General features: G+C 44.9%; 1 protein-coding gene across 1 annotated transcript in view; it reads right to left on the bottom strand.

The window, feature by feature from the left end:
- Positions 1–412: 412 nt before the first annotated feature.
- Positions 413–22,420, bottom strand: part of LOC107191160 (protein TANC2) — a 48,238-nt gene continuing 26,230 nt past the window's right edge. The window contains 16 exon segments of the mRNA XM_015580128.1: positions 413–748; positions 1,167–1,586; positions 1,730–2,031; positions 2,119–2,567; positions 3,170–3,465; positions 3,548–3,814; positions 4,058–4,264; positions 4,372–4,596; positions 4,599–4,766; positions 5,087–5,365; positions 5,560–5,891; positions 6,372–7,001; positions 7,491–7,631; positions 7,749–7,892; positions 7,979–8,099; positions 8,652–9,022. Coding sequence (XP_015435614.1) covers positions 449–748; positions 1,167–1,586; positions 1,730–2,031; positions 2,119–2,567; positions 3,170–3,465; positions 3,548–3,814; positions 4,058–4,264; positions 4,372–4,596; positions 4,599–4,766; positions 5,087–5,365; positions 5,560–5,891; positions 6,372–7,001; positions 7,491–7,631; positions 7,749–7,892; positions 7,979–8,099; positions 8,652–9,022 — 4,652 coding nt within the window. The 3' untranslated portion in view covers positions 413–448.

Raw genomic sequence — 22,420 nt, 5'->3', positions numbered from 1 at the left:
TTTTACATTAATTTCATACTATATAACAAAATACAGTCGTATCGTGAATACTTGTCTTTCAAGAGTACGAAGTAGTGAAATGCGATCGCGGTGTTTTCGAAACAGCATCCGTTATTCGAACAGCCAAAAGGTGATCCGACCTTTCGAGCGGAAGTGGTGGATACCCATTTATTAGGGGAGGAATATTTCTTCGAGTACGTACCTAAATTTACGCGAGTCGTTAAACCACGGTACATACAACAGAACCGTGTGTCGTTCAGTCTTCTCAAGTCAATTCTCTACACGTCGAGCACGAATACTGAACGACGAAGCCTCGAGTCATCGCGGTTTCGGTTTCGATTTTCACCTCGTAGATAGGTGTGGATTCGAAGCATGTTCCCCCGAAAGGAAATCATATCCAGGCTGCCTTGAATAATTCGAGTCTTGGCTCGAGAATCGGTTAACGTCGTTACAACTCGGTCAAAGTGTCGACCGACGCTCGAAGCCTGGATCTGCTCGCGATGTCGCAGGATCTGCTGGTCCCAACACCGTCCAATCGGGAGACTATCTCGTCCCTGAGAGCGACGAGAACGCGACGATCCTGTCGGTTCTGGGGCGGCGCGATTTGCAAAGCCTCTTGGACATCGGACAGAGCGTCTTCCAGCAAGTCTGAGTCGACACGCGCTTTTGCCCTGGCGTAGAAGGCTTCGTAGGACACCGGCCGAACTTTTAGAGCCTCGTCAGCGAGCTCGATTGCTTCCGCACATTCCTGTTAAAGGGAAATTATCGAAATCAAGTAACCGAATTCGATGACTGTCGTAAATAAGAGGGTGGAATAAATATGAGTAGGGTTTAGGGTAATAATATAGCAGGACAGGAGATTTTGTCTTGATATAATTGAGACCTCCTCTGTTATGTAAATGGTACTCGTTACTTGTTTTTACCATTCTCAAATATTTTTACTAGGCAGAATATTGGAGAATTATTCTGAATTTAAACTACACCGCTGGAATATTGCAACAAAATTATTTCTCGCGATTAGTTAACTGAAAAATAGTTCCGATACATGCACCTTATTTCACGAGAAAATCCCTGGAAATATGATTTTCTAGATTTGACGTGTATAAGTAGCACTGTTAAAGAATTAATTTACTCCTTAACTCGGATAATAACGCTCTTCAACTTACGTTCATCTTGCGCTTGCATCGACTGAGGTTAAGCAAGAAATTCAGCCGCAGCTGCGCGAAGGTCTGCAGCTGCAGCATCATGTGATCGTGCTCCTGCCCTTGACAATCCTCTTCCGGCGACACGGGGAATTTCCTCAGTGCGTAGGCGTACCTATGAGACGCCTCCTTTAACCTGTTCTTCCGGTACAGGACATTCCCGTCCTCGAGGAGTTTATTCAAGAGGATCAGAAGAACATCAGGCTTGCCAGCGGCCATTGCCCAGGTGGCTGGTCCTAGTTTAGCTCCTCGACGCAGGAAACACTGCACCACCGGGATGTTTCGACACCCAATGGCTCGGTCCAAGGGTCGCATTCCGTGCAGATCAACGTGCTCCACAGCGGCCCCTTTCTCAAGCAACAATTGCACCAGCTTTGGATTGCCCTGTACAGGAATAAGGAGAACACTGCAGTCTACAAATCTAGTCAAGATCAAGATTATTCTTCTTTATCTTATTCCTCCAGTTCCATTTCATCGACAAGTTGACAGAATTATTTGCACAAGGATATATGTATCAGGACCCATACCTGGAACGCAGCCAGGTCCAAAGGAGTCCTGCCAGTGTTATCGCTGGTGTTAACATCAGCGCCTCGATCAATGAAGTTCTGCACGGCAGTTAATCTTCCCCTGACGCAAGCCCAACAGATGGCAGTGAGTCCCTCTTTGTCCCTGCTCTCTAATATAGAGCCTTTGTCGAGGAACAGTTCGATCAAGTTCGTGTGGCCCTCAGAGGCAGCCAGCATGAGCGCTGTACGTCCAGCGGAGTCTCGTTGGTCCAGAAGTAACACTGCGTCGTCCAAGATGGTGTCCGTACTGCTGGATAGTGTACCTGAACATACATTATCGTTTAATCATCATGGAACATAGGTTACCTTTATTTCTTCGCAGAATCTGTACTCTTTGGATGTATACAAACCTTGCAGGAGTCTCTCAGCAGTTCCCCAGTGCCCCTCTCTTGCAGCCAGCATCAAAGGAGACAGACCTTTTGCATTCACGGCTGTCGGATTAGCTCCACGCGCTAACAAAGCGGAAACAGTGGCTGTAGAACCATTAGCTGCTGCTATTGTCAAAGCAGTCTCGCCAATTAGGGTGTCAGGACGATCCACGATCACCTCTGCCATGTCCAATAGATATTCGACGATCGATTCGTGACCTTGAGCCGCGGCAGCTACCACAGCTTGCTGGGCAGCTTCCTCTCTGCTCATGTCCTGAGAGATTTCGGGCTCGTTCTCACCGGATGGAACGAACCAATCGCATGCCAGCAGGTATCCAACCACCGACAGTCTTCCGTGCCTCGCTGCATGGACAAGAGGACACTGGCCGGCCATGTCTGTGTGACCCAGTGATGCTCCAGCGGCGGCCAACCTAATATTAAGCATTCTATTACACTCTGCCACCTGTATACTTCTGGTGGACGGGATATAGTGTAGTCGTAATGTCAATTGGTGGCTAAAGTACTCGAAGGAACTGATCGAAATATAGGGCATTTCTTCAGCCAACACTTAACTGGCTAACCATCGTTTTCGTAGTTTCCCAACTCTTCTTAAGGGATCTGAGTATCCCGATCCCACAATAATGTGTGTACAGGGTGGGGCAATTTTCTTACATTACAGTTCGTTTATTTTACTACCACATTTGAACTTGCATGACCTACAATGATAGCTCGCTGAAGTCGTCTCAACACCGGCTATCACATCGCGATAAAAAAAACATAGCATTCCATAAAGATAACCTTAAAATCTCCTTTATGTCTTCGCCTACGTAGAAAATGTATGTGGCACAATATGCCCCCCTCTAAACCGTGTAAGTTTTGTATATAACATTTTTTCATATTATTACAAATAACGGCAATATTGGAGATAGTTATTGCTCCACCTTGTACATCTATACTCTGATATCAGTAGGGAATCACTTATCGAAGGTTCAGCGACTATAATACCCAAATCTTCTGCTCGACTCGTGCTCACCTTCTAACCACGTCGCAGTGTCCCCGCGCAGCGGCCAACGACAGTGCTGTGCAGCCTTGGCTGTTCGTCAATTCAACGTCAGCCCCGAATTCCAACAGCAAGGACACCATCTCGACCGAGCCCTCGTGAGCGTACATGCAAAGGGCCGGAGCGTTTCCCAGATATTCGGTGATGTGGTTCGGGGATGCTCCCGCCAGCAAAAGCAACCTCGAAACCTTCACGTTCGGGCTGTAGACGTTCCGCAGTGTGCACAGCGCGGATGAGACGCACTCCGTGGACGATGCTAACCAAATGGCCTGCGGAGGACGAGATTTCGTAATCGTTGACACACACGTCGTTTCCGTTTCGGATGCAAATGAGAGAGCAGGTGGTTGTTACCTGTAAATCGCGCGAAGGCCAACACGGTGCAACGCCTCTGTATACATGCGCCTTTAGTATGTGATGACCCAGTTCGAGGGCTTTATCGCCGTCTAACGGTGCCTGGAGCCGGGACAGCCTGTAAGCGATCGCTGCGTGACCGAGCCTAAGGTCGCAGAGGAACTTGGTCGACTCGCCCTCATCCCTTCTCATCAGCCACTCCCTGAACGACGGATGGAAGAACATGTATGTATTGTCCAGACGTTTCACGAGGAATCCAGAAAGCATCTGATAACAATACACGAGAAGATCCCGTTTTGTACATCGAATGGGCGGTAGTTGGATTGCGAAACAGAGTATATTGGTGTATATGTATATACATGTATATATATTCAGGTAATCGTGACGGAGACTTACACTTGCTCCACTGGTGGGCGCAGCGGTTGTGGGATAACGAGAGGAACCATTAGAACGATCTTTCGTCATCTACCGTTTATTCGTGAATGGCTCGAGTGAGACATACATACTTACTTTGAATCTCTGTAGAAAATCCTCCCATGAAACGAAGTGGTCCGTGTTCAAGGAGTTCACTGAATAGAAGATCTCCGGGAGAGTTAAGGGATAGAGGGCAGCAAGACAGACGCCGAGGAGAGGTTGAATTCTGTCGAACGAGGTGGCAGTGGGGAATCTGAGATTGAAGTGCAGCTGGAAAATCTGCGCCAGAGACACTGGAAGCACCTGGAAAAATCCGAGGAGAACGTTGATCCAGGGGGACACTTGAAACCTATCCTAAATCACTATCGTGAAAGCAAGATCTTGGTCGATTGATAATATATTGTGCTCACCTTGTAGCTCGCGGATTTAGCTACTAAGTGTCCACTCTCTATAAGATCGAGCGTCAGCTTCGCGAAGAGAAAGCTGCCCCTGGCCAACGCCAGCAGATGCGAGGCGAATCGTGTTTGGTTCGCGCTGCAAGACGATTCCGTTTTGCCGTTCACCGACGCGGTGACGTTCGTCTGGATCGCAGGGCTCTGGGACAGTCTGTAACCGATGTAATCGGACAGATCCCTGATGTGTAGGGAAGCTGTTTCCCGCACTCTAGCAGTTGCGTTCGAACTGTGCAGATGATCTTCAGCCAGCTGGGGAAGTTGGGGGCGTGTCTGGTAAGGAAAGACGCTATCGTGTCGCCTCTGTCCGGTCTGTGATACTCTGCTTCGCAGACGGCGTCGATCAAGATCACCTGCAATAGAAAAATTCACTTGAATTTAGGTTCACTTAGACTCCGTGGACCCTCTATGGGTCACTTTGGATTTTATTGAAGTCGGAGAGGTTAACTCGTTCGCTACCAGCGATACATATGTGTGCCAGTTTAAAAGAATGTTTATTTTACTTTTTTAGAATGTTTTAAATATAAATATGTAAAGTCTATTTCAATTGGTGTCGTATAATCCCGACAAAAATCATGGGCTGTGGTGGACGTTTTTCCCATGAAACTCTGATAGCGAACGAGTTAAACGATGACAGATGAATGTTTATTAGGGAAGAGGATTTCCTTCGTACCATATTGGTGTCTGGCAGTCTGTTCGTCTTCTTGAGCGTGGACAGGGGCTCGATGATGCCCCTCGATAGTGCTAGGTCTGGATCGACGGTGCATTCCCTCTGCGAGAGGGAACCCTGAATGTGAGGTTCAGAGAGCAGGTACTCTCTATAGGAGATCAACTGAGGTGCTTGGCAAAGTTGAGCGGCTAGAGAATGGATCAGGTCGGGTACCAGGCAGGTACTGTTGTTATCCGCTTGACAGAAGTGGTACGCGACGACGTGGGAAGCCAATTCTCGAACCTACGGATCGATAATTCCAACGATAATCGTTATATCCTCGAAGGAAAAAGGGGGATCAGGACCATTCTACACCATATTACAATCTCATAAAAATCGGAAGACATGGACATACAAGAAGACCAAGCCAATCTCATTTCTCAAGTCCCATCTGGTGTACACACTTGACTTTATAAGCAGATCAAACGTCGACGTACCTTTTCGTTTGTGTTGCGTATACCAGCGTGCAACACCGAAGTGCAACCAGTCTTTTCTTTCTCTTCCGGTTCCTCGCTGATCTCCGACGGAAGCGATTGTTCTCTTCGTCGGCCGAAACAACTGTGCTCCACCAGCTGCAGAACCAGCGCAGTCTTTCCTGTCCCAGGTGAGCCAGAGATCAGTACCCCGGGACTCGAGCCGTTCACCACGGATTCTATCTCGTGCAGCAGCCATTGACGACCGGTGAAGAGAGGATCGGTTTCGAGTAGGGGTACTTCGAAGAATAAGGGCTTTAGGGTCAGCTGCGTCGCGTGGTGTTGAAGAAACCGTACTGGAAGATGATCAAGTTTCCGTTAGTTGAAACATCTGGAGTATCCATGACATGGATCTCTGTCTATAAACACACTTCGTGGTAATCGTCGTAAAACAGTTGGTCTTTTCGTAACTAATGTCCCTTTTACAATTCTCACTGTTGAGGCTTTCGGGTGTAAGCCGTGTCCTTGTGGAATTGTTTTCCCAACGTTTCGCAAGCATTGAAGCTAGCTTCATGTCGACGAAAGCCTCAACAGTGAGAACTGTATGATGTCAGGCCGTGAAAGCCTCAAATCTCTAATGTCCCTTTTGTAATATCAACGTGATTAATGTCCTGCTAAATTTCGTACTCTATTGGCTGCTTCCTCTAAGTATTGAAGGTCTCAGCATTATGACAAATCAATCAACAACAAATGATTGGAACCGAAGACCACGTGTCTACAGACCAAGCACTCAAGTCATTCTATCCTCTCCGAACCACCCAGACTGTAAAACTTACATTTAGCATCGACGGCTCCCTTCATGTTACCAGTCCTAGCCGATCTCCTGGCGCAGGACCGTCTCGTCTTGAACTGTCCAAGCTCATCCGTATGTCCAGCTTGCGAGGCGTTGACGGAATGTCTTCTAGGAGTTAAAGGGCTCGAGCTGCCGTTCGACAAGCCCGACACAGACACGGACATGGACATTGACATGGACGTGGACGCGGACACAGACGTGGAGATCGAAGCGAGGCTACCTGCGCTGTCGCAATCCCTGGATTTGCTCTTTCCTTTGACCTTCGACTTGGGTTTCACAGGACATCTCAAAGCGGCGGCTGCCTCGGCTTCGCTCGAGGTGCCGGTCAATGTGGATACGGGGCTGGTGTTCGTCGAGGCGAGCGTTTGCGTCTCGAAGCTCGTCAGGCTGCTGAACGAAGCAGCGGAGCTGTCGTGGCCTTGTACAGGGACTCTGGGCTGACATGAGGTCACGCCTGAACGACTGGACACACCTGGCAGGTCGGTCGTGTCCACGCCACTGTTTGCTCGCGTGTGATTGTTGCCCAGAAGCAGCCCCAGCCTCATGTACAGATCCGACTGCGACGACTTCCTGGTTTTCGAGGACAACGGCTTCACGCAGCCCCCCTCGTCGTCTGCAAACGGAAATTTCTAGGATGAAATAAGCTGTGCATAGAGAGAAGTATGCAAGATCGAGAAAAAGAAAATCCACAAAAAAAAAAAAACACATATCACGATGCAGGATCCGTTGTAGAACGACTTAGTGGACTTCTCAAGCGTCTACCCTAGATGCTACAAGAATTCTCCTCTATTTATAATACACCGGAGGGGTCACGTTTTGCACCTTGCTGGAATGGGAGATTCGTGCCTAGATCACACCACACGTAGATGATAAATTGCGGAGCATGCTACAGACTCTTAATCGGTGCTCTAAGAGGATTGCGATGGGAAGAAAAGCCTCTAGTGGGTAGGATTCAGAAACCAGGTGAACAAAGGCGAGGGTTAAGCAGTTAGAAAATGAGAAAGAAAAAGATTCGTGTGTGGATGTCTGTCACATTCATCCTCAACCCTCGAGCAGTCCGCGATCAACTCAATGCACACTCGATTCTAAAGTGTCCTCCTGCCTGTGACTTTGCTGCCTGGATCGATCAGCTGGTTCAGACCGTCGTTCGCTGTCCCTTGACTGTTGCTCCACAAAGATTTGATTTTCCCCAGCACTACACCCGGCCATCGTGACTTGCCCTCCCAAGACGAGGTCATCCAAGCTGCGTGTGCGTGCGGGTGTCAAGGTTAATAAAAATCGAAGCTGATTCCCGGCGCCTTCTAATTGTTTCTATTCTATCCGAGGATCTACCATAGATTTATAGAAAACGAATATTTACCTGATAGAGCAGAGGGATTGTCGTTTACGTTGGGCTCTGGGGACGAAGCGCCTCGCCTGGACGATCTCTGAGGAACGAACGAGCTCCTGAGGACTTTAGGATTCAGGAAGAATCTCTTCCTTTGATTCGGTGGAGTTGGACAGCCTGAAAAAACCAATGGTCCCGTTATTGAAAAAACCTCGATAATCCTTCATAAACAAACGATTATCAAGCACGTTTCTGGTACGTACTTTGCGTCATCATGTGAAGTTTCTGTCGGCCCTGGGACCCAGAGGACTCCGGCAGTGCCGGTGGTTTGTTCCTCAGGCCCTTCGCCATCGCCGTGCACGAGATCTCGTCCACCTCACGTGGCTGAACAAACACGTAAAAAACAAATGAACCAGAAGAATAATCGTGAGTGATTCGTTATTACTAGAAATTCGTTACGAGTCTACCATACAGTGTCAGTCAGAGATGGGCACAATTTTATTCGAATATAGTGAGAAGCAGCAGTATCTAAAATCGTCATCCTGCCACCTTTAAACAGTTCATGAGATTAAATAATTGTTTGCAAAGTGTCTACTAATTCAAGAAGAAATATTATTTCATGACAAACATTAGAATTACCACGTTGAATCAAGTAAAAATGACGAAATATTTTTTTAATCCTTTATTCGTTATTCGAAACTTTTTATCTAGATAATGAATTTGTCCATCTCTGGTGTCAGTGATCACCGACATACCAACCGAAACGCACCGATCAAATGGACTCGGTACGACACAAAGGTCTCGTCGAACAATAGTTCGCAAACGTTCTAGACATTCCAGGTGTCTTGTCTTGAGAGTAGAGGATCTGGCTAGAGCCATATGTCGAGGCTACCCGACAGGAAAGTGTTACTCGAGGACGATGATGATGATGCTTACGTGCATGACTCGTGACGGAAGATTGGCTCTCGTGGTGACTTTCGTGCGCGGTCTGGGGCTGCCGCAGAGAGAGTTCACCGTCGATGACTCATCGATCCAGCCGTCCGTGGGCGCGAGGATGGACACGGGCCCCGTGGAGCCGGTGAACCCGTCCCTGAAGGGTCCCTCGAGCCCGTCCTCGTCGTTGTAGTCCGCTCGCAGACACAACGGGCACGCCTCGCTGCGGAACAGGCAGGAATAGCAACGCTCGTGTCCGCAGGAATCGATCAGCCGTCGTTTCTTCCCTTTGTCGAACGGCATCTCGCAGGACGGGCACGTCGAACCGCCGAGCATCCCCGTGGACTCCACCAGCGCTCTGATCTGGGCCAGATCTGCGACAGAAAACGATTCCCCACACGGCTTAGAATAACAGATACGTCCGAAATTTTGTAATTAGTGTTGGAAACTCAGTGGGACTGATGACGTGGAACTTCGGACCTGACAATTTATCTACGAAATTAATACAGTAAATCATTCATGAGTGTTCGAAGGCTCCTTCTTCCCCACCAATGGACGCTTGATTCCATGGGAAGAATTATAGTAAAATATATGATAAGGGAGAAAGATATTGGATCACTGAAGACTTCCGAGGACCTGGAATATCAGGAAGAATTGGAACCCAGAAGGGATCTGGAATTCTGTTGGAGGATTCAATCTTTCGGTGGCTAGAACGAAAAGGTAACTCATCCCCTCAGTTGAAGGTACGTGTCCTTGGAAACCTCGATGGTAGCTAAAAGCTAGACGCCCATTCTTCAGGTTGTACAAAGGGGGGGGGGGGAGTTCTTGGGCCCGATTCTCGTGTGTTCCATTTCAACGATTCGCGAGTTGGTACGTTTGACAGTCGCGTGGACCATCTGTCACGAACAATCTGTACGAGGAGAGGGGGGCGTTGGTATCTCGGTTAGTAGAGGCACATCGTGGTGTCGGTGAACGAACGCGCCTGTGTTCGTTCTATCGATAATGGATAAACGAGAGCCGTGGAGTCGCGAAGGCGCCATATACTTAAAGGATTCTAGAAAGTGAGGTCAAGAGGAGACCTCACGTGCCTCCCCTCGATCGTCCTCGCGTACACGATGAACGAGAGAACCTGCTGGCGTCGTCGCGCCCCCCGCTTCTATTTCTCGATCGTACGGACCAAGATCCTCTCTCGATCCGACTGAGGCCATTTCTCTCCGTTACTCGTGTGCCGTTCGTCATATTTCGAAATTTACGATCACGGTTAGGGAGAAACCGATACCGTCGAGGTATCGATACTTTTACTCATAACTTGTATCGAAAAAATAGTATCGATATTTACTTCGTGTTGCATCAAAAGTATCGATACCTATTTGTATCGAAGGAAAATGAATACAACGTTCTTTTTTATTAACGAACATTTATTAACCAACGTTTACTAACCAAGTAATAGAGTACTGGATGACAACCACCTTCACAATTTATTGGGTGGTTAGGCGTTTTTCCAATTGGTGTCCGCGTAATTATCGGCGACAAAGGGGGGTTCAACGCTCTCGTTGAGGAAGGAACTGAACGGGTCGAGGTATGCAAATTGCGGATTAATACGACATCACGATGGGTAGCCGGGGCGAGATTGACTCGGTGCTTGAACGATCACTTTGTACAATTGACGAGCTCTCGGAGCGAGGATGTGTGACGATCCGGGGACCGTCAAATGGGGCTTCAGTGTTTCAGGATTTAACGAAACAACCGGATCTTTGTCTCTTGATGATTATTTCGGTGATTATCACTGGCTTGCATTTCGAGCGTATGGCGCAGCAAAATACAGCGAAATCCTAGCATTTCTTCTAGTGGTAAAAATTTGCAATCCTTATGTATTATTATTAAAATAGAAACAAACCACTTTTTTCCTATAATCTATCCTTTTTTGGAGAAACATTAGATATGTGACCATACATGGTTCGTTTGTTATTTTAACCAGAATACATATTTAGTTCAATTTTATAGTTATTCCACGGACTGTTTAAGTCTTTCAGAAAAATTGTATAATCCATTTATCGATTAAGCCTGAAAAGTGCCCACAGTAAAAATTAAAAAAAATTTTTAAATCGTCGAAATCGTAGTCAGTGAGTGCTCCCGTGCACGGATCGACCGCGAGCGGCAGAAAAAAGTGACGTATGAGAAAAGAAGGAAGTATGTAATTCGGGTCGGCCCCGCGACCCTTTATCCCGGTAAGTCGGCGGCGAGGCAGGTGCAACGTCGGGCTACGTTACCGTAAGCTGGGTCAACGCACCCGACGCGCGGTGATGCCCGCCTCTTCCACCGTAAACTCGTATCAACGATGTCGTTTTCTCCGGAGGCATCACTGACTCACCGTGTTTCCGCCGTGTATGTATCCAGTTTCCAACCTATCCGCGATCGGCGGGGCCCCCAGCGAGATTTACAAGCGACGATCCGACCCCCGGATGTCAGAGGCCGCGGAAACGTTCGCGACACATAAGCTTCCCCCTCTTTTCTCCCGACAAGTTATTCCTCGTTTCGATGGTATCTGTAGGATCGAATTCTCGCGGGAAAGTACAGTAGAACTTCATTTACCTGGACATTTCGGACATCCGTTCGTATAGTTGGAAAATTACCGCCACGCGACTCGAACTTTATTAAATTTATATTTCCCGCCAGATTTAATCTTTGTAAAAAGTGTCACTCTTACAAGTACAATTTATAGGTACAGTACAATTTACAAGTGCAAAGAATTTCACTTTTATACTGAGTGTTACTTGTACAAGAATATCCGCCACCCGACTGAATTTGAATTTAAATTTCCCGCCATGGTCCTCATAAAAAATATCTATTTATTCTTCTCCGACATTGGTAATACTTTGCTACATTTTAGGCGCTTTTTTCTTAATTCACGACCAAACGGAAGTTTTCGATCATCTCGAATTAAGCGGAAACAGAGACTTTTTTTACGAGCAACGGAAGAGACTCTGTGTATATGGCCGTGTTGGCTCGGCCATATTACGCGGGTCCCTTTTTCCCGCCTCGTTTCGACCAATAGTCACGGAACCCCAGACCGTTTCACTTGGCTGGCATTTTCTATTGTAATTTAATGGTGCTTCTCCCCGGAGTTTCGGCCTTTTTCCTTCATTCGTTCCCCGGCCGCCGTGATCTAACAAGGTGAGAACGAGCGTCGGGCTGTGGGCCTCGGTGCGCTGCGAACCGTGTAAATCCGGCGTCCATTATTCCCACGTTTTCCAGACCGTGACGGTTTGTAACATCAAAGCGCCCCCCTCGCGATCTCAGAGTAGAGAGAACACTTCCTCGCTGCTTTGAACTTCTTTCCGGAACCTCGTTTCGTTTTTTTTTTCTCGGTGAAGACGAGAGAGAGAGGATCATAGATCAGAGGCCCCGCCATTTTGAACTTTCTCCAATTATTCCGGAGGCGTGAATGAACCAACCCGGTAGGTTTCCGTGGAAAATGACCTGATTCCTTATCGGTACCGTGGAGCCTATCTCATACGCTACTGTGCACACACAGAGGGCCTCCATGGATCGCGCTGTCATCGGTGATCGTGTGAAAAATCGATCCCATTCGATCGAGTGGAATATTCTTGTTGTCGATTAATCGGAACTGTTATTCAGGAGTGACTCGATGCAAGTGATAGTCGTGGCCAGATCAAACTCTGTGTATTTCTGTTAAACGGAAAACATTCTTTCTTCGATTTGGGAAGATTGATATGATTCCATGGGTAGTGATAGGCGATACAGTATCGATATTTTGAATGTCTTTCAATTCAAATACCGATATTTTGTATCTCATTGACCACTTGTTCGTATGTACAGTACCGGCCAAAAGTATGGTCTGATAATTAAAGAAATATAGAAATATTATTCCAGTAAGATTGTATAAAAGACTAACGTGATAAAACTGATTGGAAATGATTAACCGATTCCGTAACTTTTAATCATATCGTAAATCGAATAATGAATTACTGGTTCCATCAGTCATGAACTTTAGTTCCATATTTTTGGCCGGCAGTTATCTCCGTAAATAACGTAAATATTTATAATAAATGGGAGACACCTTGTGTAAAAGGCACTCTCTTTTTGTCACGAATGGATCATTGATTCGTCTGTGTGAGAATCGACAGTTCAGTCGTCCGATGCGTTCACGGTCCATTGGTCTCGCTCGTTTTGCATGAAGACGTTTCAATCGCGGTTTAGATTGGCTCCATTTCCCCTCACCTTCCCCCTTCACCCCGAGCTCTAAGATCTCGTAACACCGTGAAATATTTCGATCGACCAGCAACTGTATCTTCATAAAGCCCCCAACGTAAAATCGCGAAACGATCGGGTGTGACGTTCGCCAACAGGCTTTCATGGGATCGCGAGATGGGCGAAGAATGCGGAACCATTGGCTACCGTGTTACCTACGCGGTATCAGAAGCTCGTTGGTATCAGGCACGCAACTTACTTAGACGAGATCTCCGGTAAACGTAAACAAATTAAAAAGCAGCGAAATGGAACGACACTGAAGGTGGATGATGGCGTCGTCTCTCTCTTGCGAAAGGTCAATCGATCGGCTGAGAAGGCTTGAAGCAACTCTGCCCACGACACGAAATATGTACACAGGGTGTCTTGGATATAGACTTGTCGATACTTCAACACGTTAGCTATCAACGTCATGTATATAGGGTGAGTCAATGAGAACTATCGTCTAAGATAACTCGTTACCTATTGATTGTATCAGAAAACGTTTTAATAATTAAGTAGCATTTTAAGTAGCACTTGATTTTGTTATATCTTTTTGTTTAGGTATCAAGGTGACCTTGTGCTTTTTCATGGTCAATGCATTTTTTTTTAATACCACGTTGTTGCTAATAGAAGAACGAATTCAATGACCTATAGTATAGGTCAAGGTCACTTGATATCTAACAAAATAATAAGATATAAAAAAATCAAATTATATCCATCCGATGTGTTCTTTGAAATGCTACATCATTCATTCTAACATTTTCTAATGCAATCAATAGGTGACGAATTGTTTTAGACAGTAGTTTTTATTGACACACCCTGTATGTTTGTCGAGAAAATGATAGGATGATGAACTAAATCCAAATTATTCTTACCATTATTCCAACTAAACGGGTGCTAAAGTTCATTGAAAAGAAAGGGAAATGGACACATCATTAGTTCTTTTATTTAAATAAAACGAATAAAGTTGCAGTATTAGGGACACTGGCAGTAATTTGCCCTATAGTTACGATAATGATGCAAACGGGTTAAATACGAATACAAAAGAAGTAACAGAACCTCGTTTCCCCGCTAATTGAAGACAACGAAAGGATCCCAAGGTATAAATTCGGGTTGTGCACGAAGATACTCGGCCGAGTCCATCCGCCCCTCCTCTCCCGAGAAAGATCGTAAAACCTCGTTAAATCAGCCTCGTTCGGGCCCTTTCCCCTCCCCTTTTCGTGTTCACCTGAACCACCATCTACCGAGGGGACCGTCTTTCCCGTTGTAGTCCGTTCGAACCGGGGAGTAATGGACACCGATAAAATACGACGTGCTCGGGGGGCACCGGGAGCGAGAACGGCCACGATTAAAGCTCCGTTCGCGAGGGAACGTAGCAGAGAGGCGAACAGTGGAGGGGGGTGGAAGGGGTGGGGGGACCACCTGTCTCGGTCTACCCGTCGCCGTTTCCGTTCGCCAGTCGTTGGGCCTCTCTCTCGTTCGTCGGGGCCTCGTAGCGCGGCGTTCTCGTATATAAATCGGACACCCCGTTGCCCCGACTGGCTGACCCGAATCCCCTCGGGGAAACACTGTTTCTCATTCACGCCGCTTTCGTTCTCGTTCCGAACGGGGTTCGTCCGCCTGGCGAACCTGTCGCAGGTTTCTGGAATTGCGGTCGTCCTTTGATCCTTCATCGATAGGGAATTTGCTTGATATAAATATCATTACAAGTATATTGTAACATCATATAGATAAGTAGGATTTAAGTAAAATAAGTATTTTAAGGCACTTTTATTGAATCCATACAAATATTGTTATAAATATATTGTAAAATCATATATGTAAGTAATACTTAAGGTAATTGTTGTTAAATTTATAGAAATACTATTGTAAATTGTAAAACCTTCAAGTTTTTCCGCCAACTTGGATTCAGAAAAGTGCCGGAAAAATTTGGAAATTTATGGGACATTTAGGGGAAAATATGAGATAGTCGCAGTGATAGGCTTAATAAACAACACATATGTACCACTTAACTGTTTTTTATTTCTGATGAAAATACACAATTTACAATAGTATTTGAATAAATTTCACAACAATTGCCTTAAATACTACTTATATATATATACGAGTTTACAATATATTTGTAACAATATATGCATAAATTCAGTAAAACATGGCTTAAATATTATTCAGACTTATAACAATAAAAATAATTTCCTCTTCTGTAACTTGTAAATCTTCCGTACGATGTTCAAAGCTTCATATGGAATAGTTTCATACAATTGTCGTCGAAATTTTCATTCTTGGGGACATACGATAGATGTCGGACTCCTGTCGAGGGGTTGCGAAGCAGGACACATTACGAGTCACGGGTCGTGATTCACGACATATTTGTCTGTGAAAAAAATGATAGATACGTGCTTTCATTCACACATTTCACCCACCACTGCCATATGCCCGTATGCTGCACGTTGTTGCCCGCTAGTGAGTTTGGCGGGCGCTGAGTTGCCCATCACTGATTTAAACCAACATTCGAAGTACACTTTCTCTTCGTATTTCACCGAGCTCTGACAAAACTACCAGCTCTCTTAATTCCTATTGACAGCTCTATTTGCCTGAGATCGATCATCGTGAAAGGAGCACGCGCAGCTCGCTTGGCTGTCCGCGATTCGAATGGGAACAATTTCGTGTAATTGATGTCGCGAGATGTGAAAAATAACGAAATCGAAAACGAAAAAAAAACGGCCAAAGGGAGCGTGGTGTATCCGGTGAACGTTTTGGTTTTCGACGAGTCACGCGTAATAATCGTTATATTCGGTATACCCCGAACAGCGAGAGAAAGTTTTACCCCGCCTCGTCTCGCCTACGGTCGTTCGTATTTAAATCGACGCCTCCTGTTATACCGGGTAGGGCAACGAGAACACTTACACGAAATCCACGCTTGTTGTTCCCACAGACTTCTACATATACAAAGTATCCTAAAATAATAAATGAAACAACTTGTTACTGAGCGAAAAAGTTCTCCAAGGCTTTGTTAACGAGATATTAACGAAAAACCTCGACCAATCGGAGCGTGAGTCTGGTGATCGAGCTCTGATTGGTCGCGGTTTTTTATTAATATCTCGTTAACAAAGCGTCGGATAACATTTTTGCTAACGAAAATGTTTCAAATCATTCTAGGAACCCCTCATTTCCGGGAGTCGACACGTTTTTGAGACACCCTATATAGAAGTAGTGTATATAGAAGTCTGTGGTTGTTCCCCAGCCTGTGAAAAATATATATAACAATTGCGAGATCAGTATGTACGTAGAACAAAGAAACTACTGCGCAGTGTGAAAAGAATGGTAACTGTTTTACGATGGAACAACCGCTTGTGAACACCACCTGGTCTGGAGCACGGAGGTCATTTTGGTTCACGGTTACGGTTGCGTGAATTAGAAGAAATGGAATTATTGCGAAATGAAGAATCAGATTGAAAGCAATTTCGTGAGAAACAAGATTTTCTACGATGATAACGCTTCACAAAGAAATGAGGCTAAGTGACAATGTAATGTAAACTACAATAGAGTAGAAAATCGATTACCACTTGTCAACAGCCACGATCACGCTCGAGACGACTCCTCCGTGTCTCCAAGACGCAGAAGAAGAATAAATCGGATAAAATCGATCGGTAACAACGAGAGGAGAACGGTAGAGAGGCTAATAAAAACGGGGACTTTCTCGAGAGTGACTCGGATTAGATACCAAAAGGAATTCTTCGAATATCAGTCGTTCATAACGGTTGATAGAAAGAATGGAGTTTGCAAGGGGGGGATAATTGGAAAACTGGGAAAGTAGAACCGATCTGTCGAACCTACACCAGTATTCAAATCTTTGGGACCACCTGTACATTCAACGTTTCAGTCGGTATTAAATAATTAACTATTGGGCGGATTGGTTTTGGAGAATGGAATGTAGTATGCAAATGAAATTTACTACAGGGTGATTCGAGTTTTTCGTTAACCTGAGAAACTATCACATAATGTTTCTAGAAAAAACAAAATTTTTTTCGTTTGGTCATGTAGTAATCTAGACAGAAATGTTGATGTTCATAGATTCTTCTTAATCACTTTGGCAAATGAGAACGGTTCATATGTCTTCCTTCCATTACTCTGTAGTCCTACTAAAGAGTGTACAATACACTAATATTAATCACCAATTGCGACAAACAATGCAATATCAAAAATGACTGTCAACAATTTCCCTACGTGGTTTCTCTTCCATCCGTCACCACTCGATACAGCATTGTAATTAATAAAAAAAAAAATCCTTCTTTATTCGCAGAACAATTTCTTATATAAAAGACCGTACCGTTAGTATTTACTACCACAACTTTTCTGGACGAGGTTATTCCTTGCATCCGCCAGCATCGCGAAAGGGGCCCGAGACGCGATTCATTAGACTACGATCTTCCCATAAACCTCAATCCAACCGTTCCCCATCAAAAGATCAGTCTGGTACGACTACGATCGTCCGATAATTTCCCTGGCGAGAGGCACTACCACCTAGGGATAAGCCGATGCCGTTAAGGTATCGATACTTTTACTCGATACCTATTTGTATCGAAGAAAAATGAATACAAAGTTTTTTTTTATTAATGAACATTTATTAACCAACGTTTATTAAGAAAGTAATATAACTGGCTGACAACTACCTTCACATTCATTAGCTTTCATATCGATTATTCGCTCTATTCGATATGAGTACTTTTTTCGATACCGAGTAAATATCGTAACCGAAAGTATTGATACTAAAAATACTCGGTATCGAAACGAACATATCGATTATTTATTTCTGTTTACTTCGATCGGTTCATCCCTACCACCACCTCCTTCACCTCTATCATTTCCTCAACCTCCTCCTCCGTCGCCAAGCGCGATTAATAACCCCGTGAATGTCGTTGATCCGCGGACGAGCATCGTGTCGAAACCCACGACTCTGTTAGGTATGCTAATCGGTCGCGAGCATTGTGTCGAAAGCTTGTTCCGCTGCGCGATCTTAACACATTACCAACGGTCTGCTATTTAATAGGTTTAGCAGATTCAACGATCAACAGTCAAACTATTATTAAAAAATTCAGTCACAGTAGCAAGTTGCAGTAAATCCTCGGTGAGTGTTCGAAGGCTCCTTGGCACTGAACATTAAATATTTCGTAAACGAATGCCACCAAATATTATTAGCTAAAAAATTCTACACCTGATGACCCCTTCTTGTTAGTGCCGATGAGCCTTCGAACACTTATCGAGGATTTGCTGTACACTCATGGAAAATAGCAAGAACTTTTATAGAATAACGTGAACATTTCCTCTCTAACTGTGATCTGGGGGTAAATTTAATAGACTTCTTGTCTATAAGCTAAAAGTGAAATTTAATAGGCTACCGGTCAGTAAAGTATTAATTACCGTTCGTTCCATATTTCGATGATTGCGTCTAAGGAACGTCGCCAAGTACGCGTATCGGCGTCTACCGGCGGTCCTCGTTTCTAATCGGAGAGAGAGCGAGGCTGGGGACCTGGAATAGAGCTTACCTGTCCGTTTCCCGGAGATAACGCCACGGCTCCGCTCACAACCGATAACAGACGTTAGATAAGACTACACGGCACAGATTAAATCGTAGACCAACTCGGGGAAAACTCGCGCCTGGACGGGTTATCTCGTGTTTTATCGAGCCTGAACGTTTCCCGCATTAGAATCCCGAGGCTGGTCTCTTTCGTGGCCTCTGGTAACACCTCGAGAATAATGCTCCACGATCATTAACCCCATAGACCGACAACTTTTTTCTTTCCTGTGAAACTTTGTTACGTGATTCTAAACGTGAGAAATGTCAGAATTCATCGTGGAATCACTGTAACGACCATCGACGATGGGCGTATATCTATTTCTATTAGATTGATAAACACGAGAAATTTTTGAAAATGTACAAATTTATAAATTGATAAATTTTTTCAATTTTATATTGCAATGAAAGTTGCAAAAGATCTGAGACAATGCTTTGTTGTAGGTAGCATTTTAATCATCGTTACAAGAATATGTACTAACCAGTCATTTACTAACCAGTCAGAAATGAATTACTACTAAAAGTATAAATTTCGTTCTTTCTGAATACATTTACTAGCCAGATTAGTAAGTGCATGCATTGACTAGGAAATGTATACGTTTACTGAATTAACGCTTTTACTGGTAACACATACAACAATTCTGGTCGCCTTCTTTCGTTGATCCATGATGGAACAACTCGAAGTGAAGCCTCCAATTTCCGGAGCTCAGAGTCGCCTCGGTTATATTCAAGTCGATTAACTGGACCACACCAGACGAGTGGCGTCGGGGCTGATAAGAGAACGTTCATTATCAGCGAGAACGGAATTAACCGTGGAGAGAAAGAGGAGCTAAGAAAAGACTTCTCTCGTGATTCCACGGTGGTTCTTTCGATTTTCCCGGGATACACCGAGCTGCAATTAGAACGGAATCGTGTTTACGTGATGACCGATTGCCGTTCGACGTTCACAGCCATGTCGTTTTTTCGCAACAATAGATTGCACAATCTTCCGCCGGGAAAATGTATCGGTAATGTGTTCCGATCTGCGCAGCTAAACGAGGGACGGTTGCACAGTGGAATGGATCGAGTCATTCTAGGTGGAAATAAATCATCTGGATTAACAGATATTTTCGTTGATTCTTCTGAGCTTATAAAGGAAAGGACCCTCTAACTGTTCGACTTCGTTTTGTAAGGTGTCGATGAGATGATCGAGTCTTTCGAAACTTCGTCTCAAGACTTTCAAGCATCGAATCGTATTCGAATTTTTTTTACGGTATCGAAAAATAAAACGTCGAATCGTTACAGAAATTGCGATCCATCGCTACTCCTATCCCGTGGACGTGTTCGAGCTTCCTATGGTTTCGATAAACGTGCACTGGACCGTGTTGTGTAAGTGGGCAGCGTATAAATGCATATCGTTAAATTCGTCTTTGGATTCTCTTTAACTAAAAGTATATATATTACAGAATTCCTTCGCTCGCACTGGGATCCCCGGTTAAAAAGCCGCCGATGGCATCGGGAGCTCGTAACCGTTCGCCTTGAAGAAAATGGTCCGTCCATTACCATATTTTCCCTCTTTAAATCGAACCCGACTCTTACATCGTTAGGCATTTTTTGTCGGCCTCGATGAGACCAGGGCCCGCTGGTCGGATGGTAATTATAATACCGTGGCGTGCGAAGTGTAGAACTCGGGAGTGTTCGCTTAAAAAGATTCTAGTGGCTGGTCTATTTTAATGAAGCTTGTATTGAGTAACGTTTGAACGAGACCAATTTATAAATCACTCGAATTAATCCATTAAGGTAAAGCATTGACCTGAATACTCTCCGGTTTCTCTCATCGTGCAAATTAATACATCCGTGACCGGACGACTGAAACAACCAATTTCCTCCAGTTTTTAAGATTCGTGGATCATCAGATGTAATTACTCGATAATTTTTTGGAGATTATACGTAATCCAAGTTCTGTATCAAAGAGATGTACCGCAAAACATATGATCTCTTTTAACGGAACGATAAATACACTTGAAATCCTGTTGTTGGTTGTGGGTCTGTTTAAATGGGACACCCTGTATACAAGACTAGAAGGAACAATTATATACCCACAGATATGAAAAAATATTTTATTTCGTAATTTAGAATACGTGACCATATGGCACCAGTGGGAATGAAAGGGTTAAGTGTCCATTGAAAGCTCTATCTCACAGGACCCACGTGCGAAACCCAAAAGGAATCGAGTTTGATACTCTCCCCTCATGTCTGCGATCCAAGGACCACGTGTTACACGCAACAACAGACCGTGTTTGTCCCAAGATCCCAGACAGCATCCAAAAAGAAAAAAAAAACCAGTCGCGACGAAACAGCCATTCCTCGACAAAACGACGCGAATGATTGTTCCATATTGTCGGTCGAGCAGCTACGAAACGCGTCTAAACACCTGTGTGTGCATCCGCCAAGGTGACCGCAAGTGCCACCTCATCCTGGCAAACACGATGAGCAGCCTGGCGAAGGATCACAAAGACGAAGGAAAGGGGAAGCCGCAACGATCCGGTCCGAAACCTGTCGTTTCGAGGGGCAACGAGTACGATCAAAAGGGGCCTGGCAGCACGCTGGTGGGGGGACAGTGGGGACGGATTCGGGCATTCTAGGTGGAAACTAATCCTAGATCATTACGAATTATATGCGAATTATTTGAATTATGTTATATTAGCCAAAAAAATTTTTGATCGAATACAGCTAACAGTAGAATAATCTAAAGTAATCACGTTTCGTGGTCCACCCTCCATAATACAGGTGGTGTTAGTCCCACTGCGCAGGGTAGGAACCTCTTTCTCACCACGAGAAGAGAAGGAGAGGAAGAACCGTGAAGAACATGATCCCCGGGAGCATCAAGCGCGGCGATGCATTCTGAAACGTGAAGAGTGTCCTGACCTCGAAACCATACGGTGATCTCACAAAACGTCAGCTGTGACTCACTTTCTCGTGCGACCCCGCCGAAAACGCTTCGTATCCCCGCTTCGCCGGAGGATTAATGAGAATTTTATTCGTCGAGGACCCCACGCGCCGCGAGACGAAAAATGGGAACAAGAAAAGGAATCACGGGAAAATTTATCTTGCCTAGGTGATCGTTATCTTGTCTATGTGTGTCAGGTCTCGTTAATATTGTCCTGGATCTTTCGGTGGCCACTGTAATGATAGGCTCGTAGAATTTCAATGGAGTTTGTTGGTTCGTTAACGTCTATACACTGGTAAACTTCCTGAATAAATCTTCTAGGTAGGAATATTTTTGACACTCTTCCTAAACAAGAAGTTTTTAGATTCGATAACGCAATCATAGATAGAAGCCCAGAGGACCATAAAGATTCAGATTAAAAGGGTCGAAGAAACACCTGAGAACTATACTAGGAAACTATACTAGAAAGTATACTATCCTTGTATAAAAAAAAGCCCAAAAAAGTGATGGTCAGACGGTTGAATCAGCCGCAAAAACTTAATTGTTTATAAAGATTAAGATTCTTATCTCGTTCAGGGAACTAGCTCGGAACTTTCCAGTCGGCCAGCGTACCACAGGTACATGTTAATAGGATGATAAACGACGGAAGATCTCCCCAGGGAGATCCAAGAGTACTAAATTAAATAGCCGCGACACGATCGGGAACAATCAATTACGGTTAATTAATTTGAAAGTGAAACGGTTCTAGGATCGACACGGTGCGATCCGATAAGAATTTTAAATCAAACACGCTCGGTGCAGCTCGACGATCCACACACGTGCGAGCACTCCTCCGACCGCTTTGTTATTCAACGATTGCGCAACCGACACGACGATGCTTTCCTCCGGGCGAATCTTTAATCGACGGGGAGACAATTTTTATCCGTGGTCCAGCGGAAACTTTCTCTCTTTCTCTCTGTGAATCGAAGCTTTACGACTTATTCAGTGTCGTTCGAGGAACTGTATCCACTGTGTACG

This window comes from Dufourea novaeangliae, unplaced genomic scaffold (genome assembly GCF_001272555.1).
Source record: "Dufourea novaeangliae isolate 0120121106 unplaced genomic scaffold, ASM127255v1 scaffold241, whole genome shotgun sequence".
Taxonomy (NCBI): domain Eukaryota; kingdom Metazoa; phylum Arthropoda; class Insecta; order Hymenoptera; family Halictidae; genus Dufourea; species Dufourea novaeangliae.
This window is presented reverse-complemented; position numbering and strand designations above follow the sequence as displayed.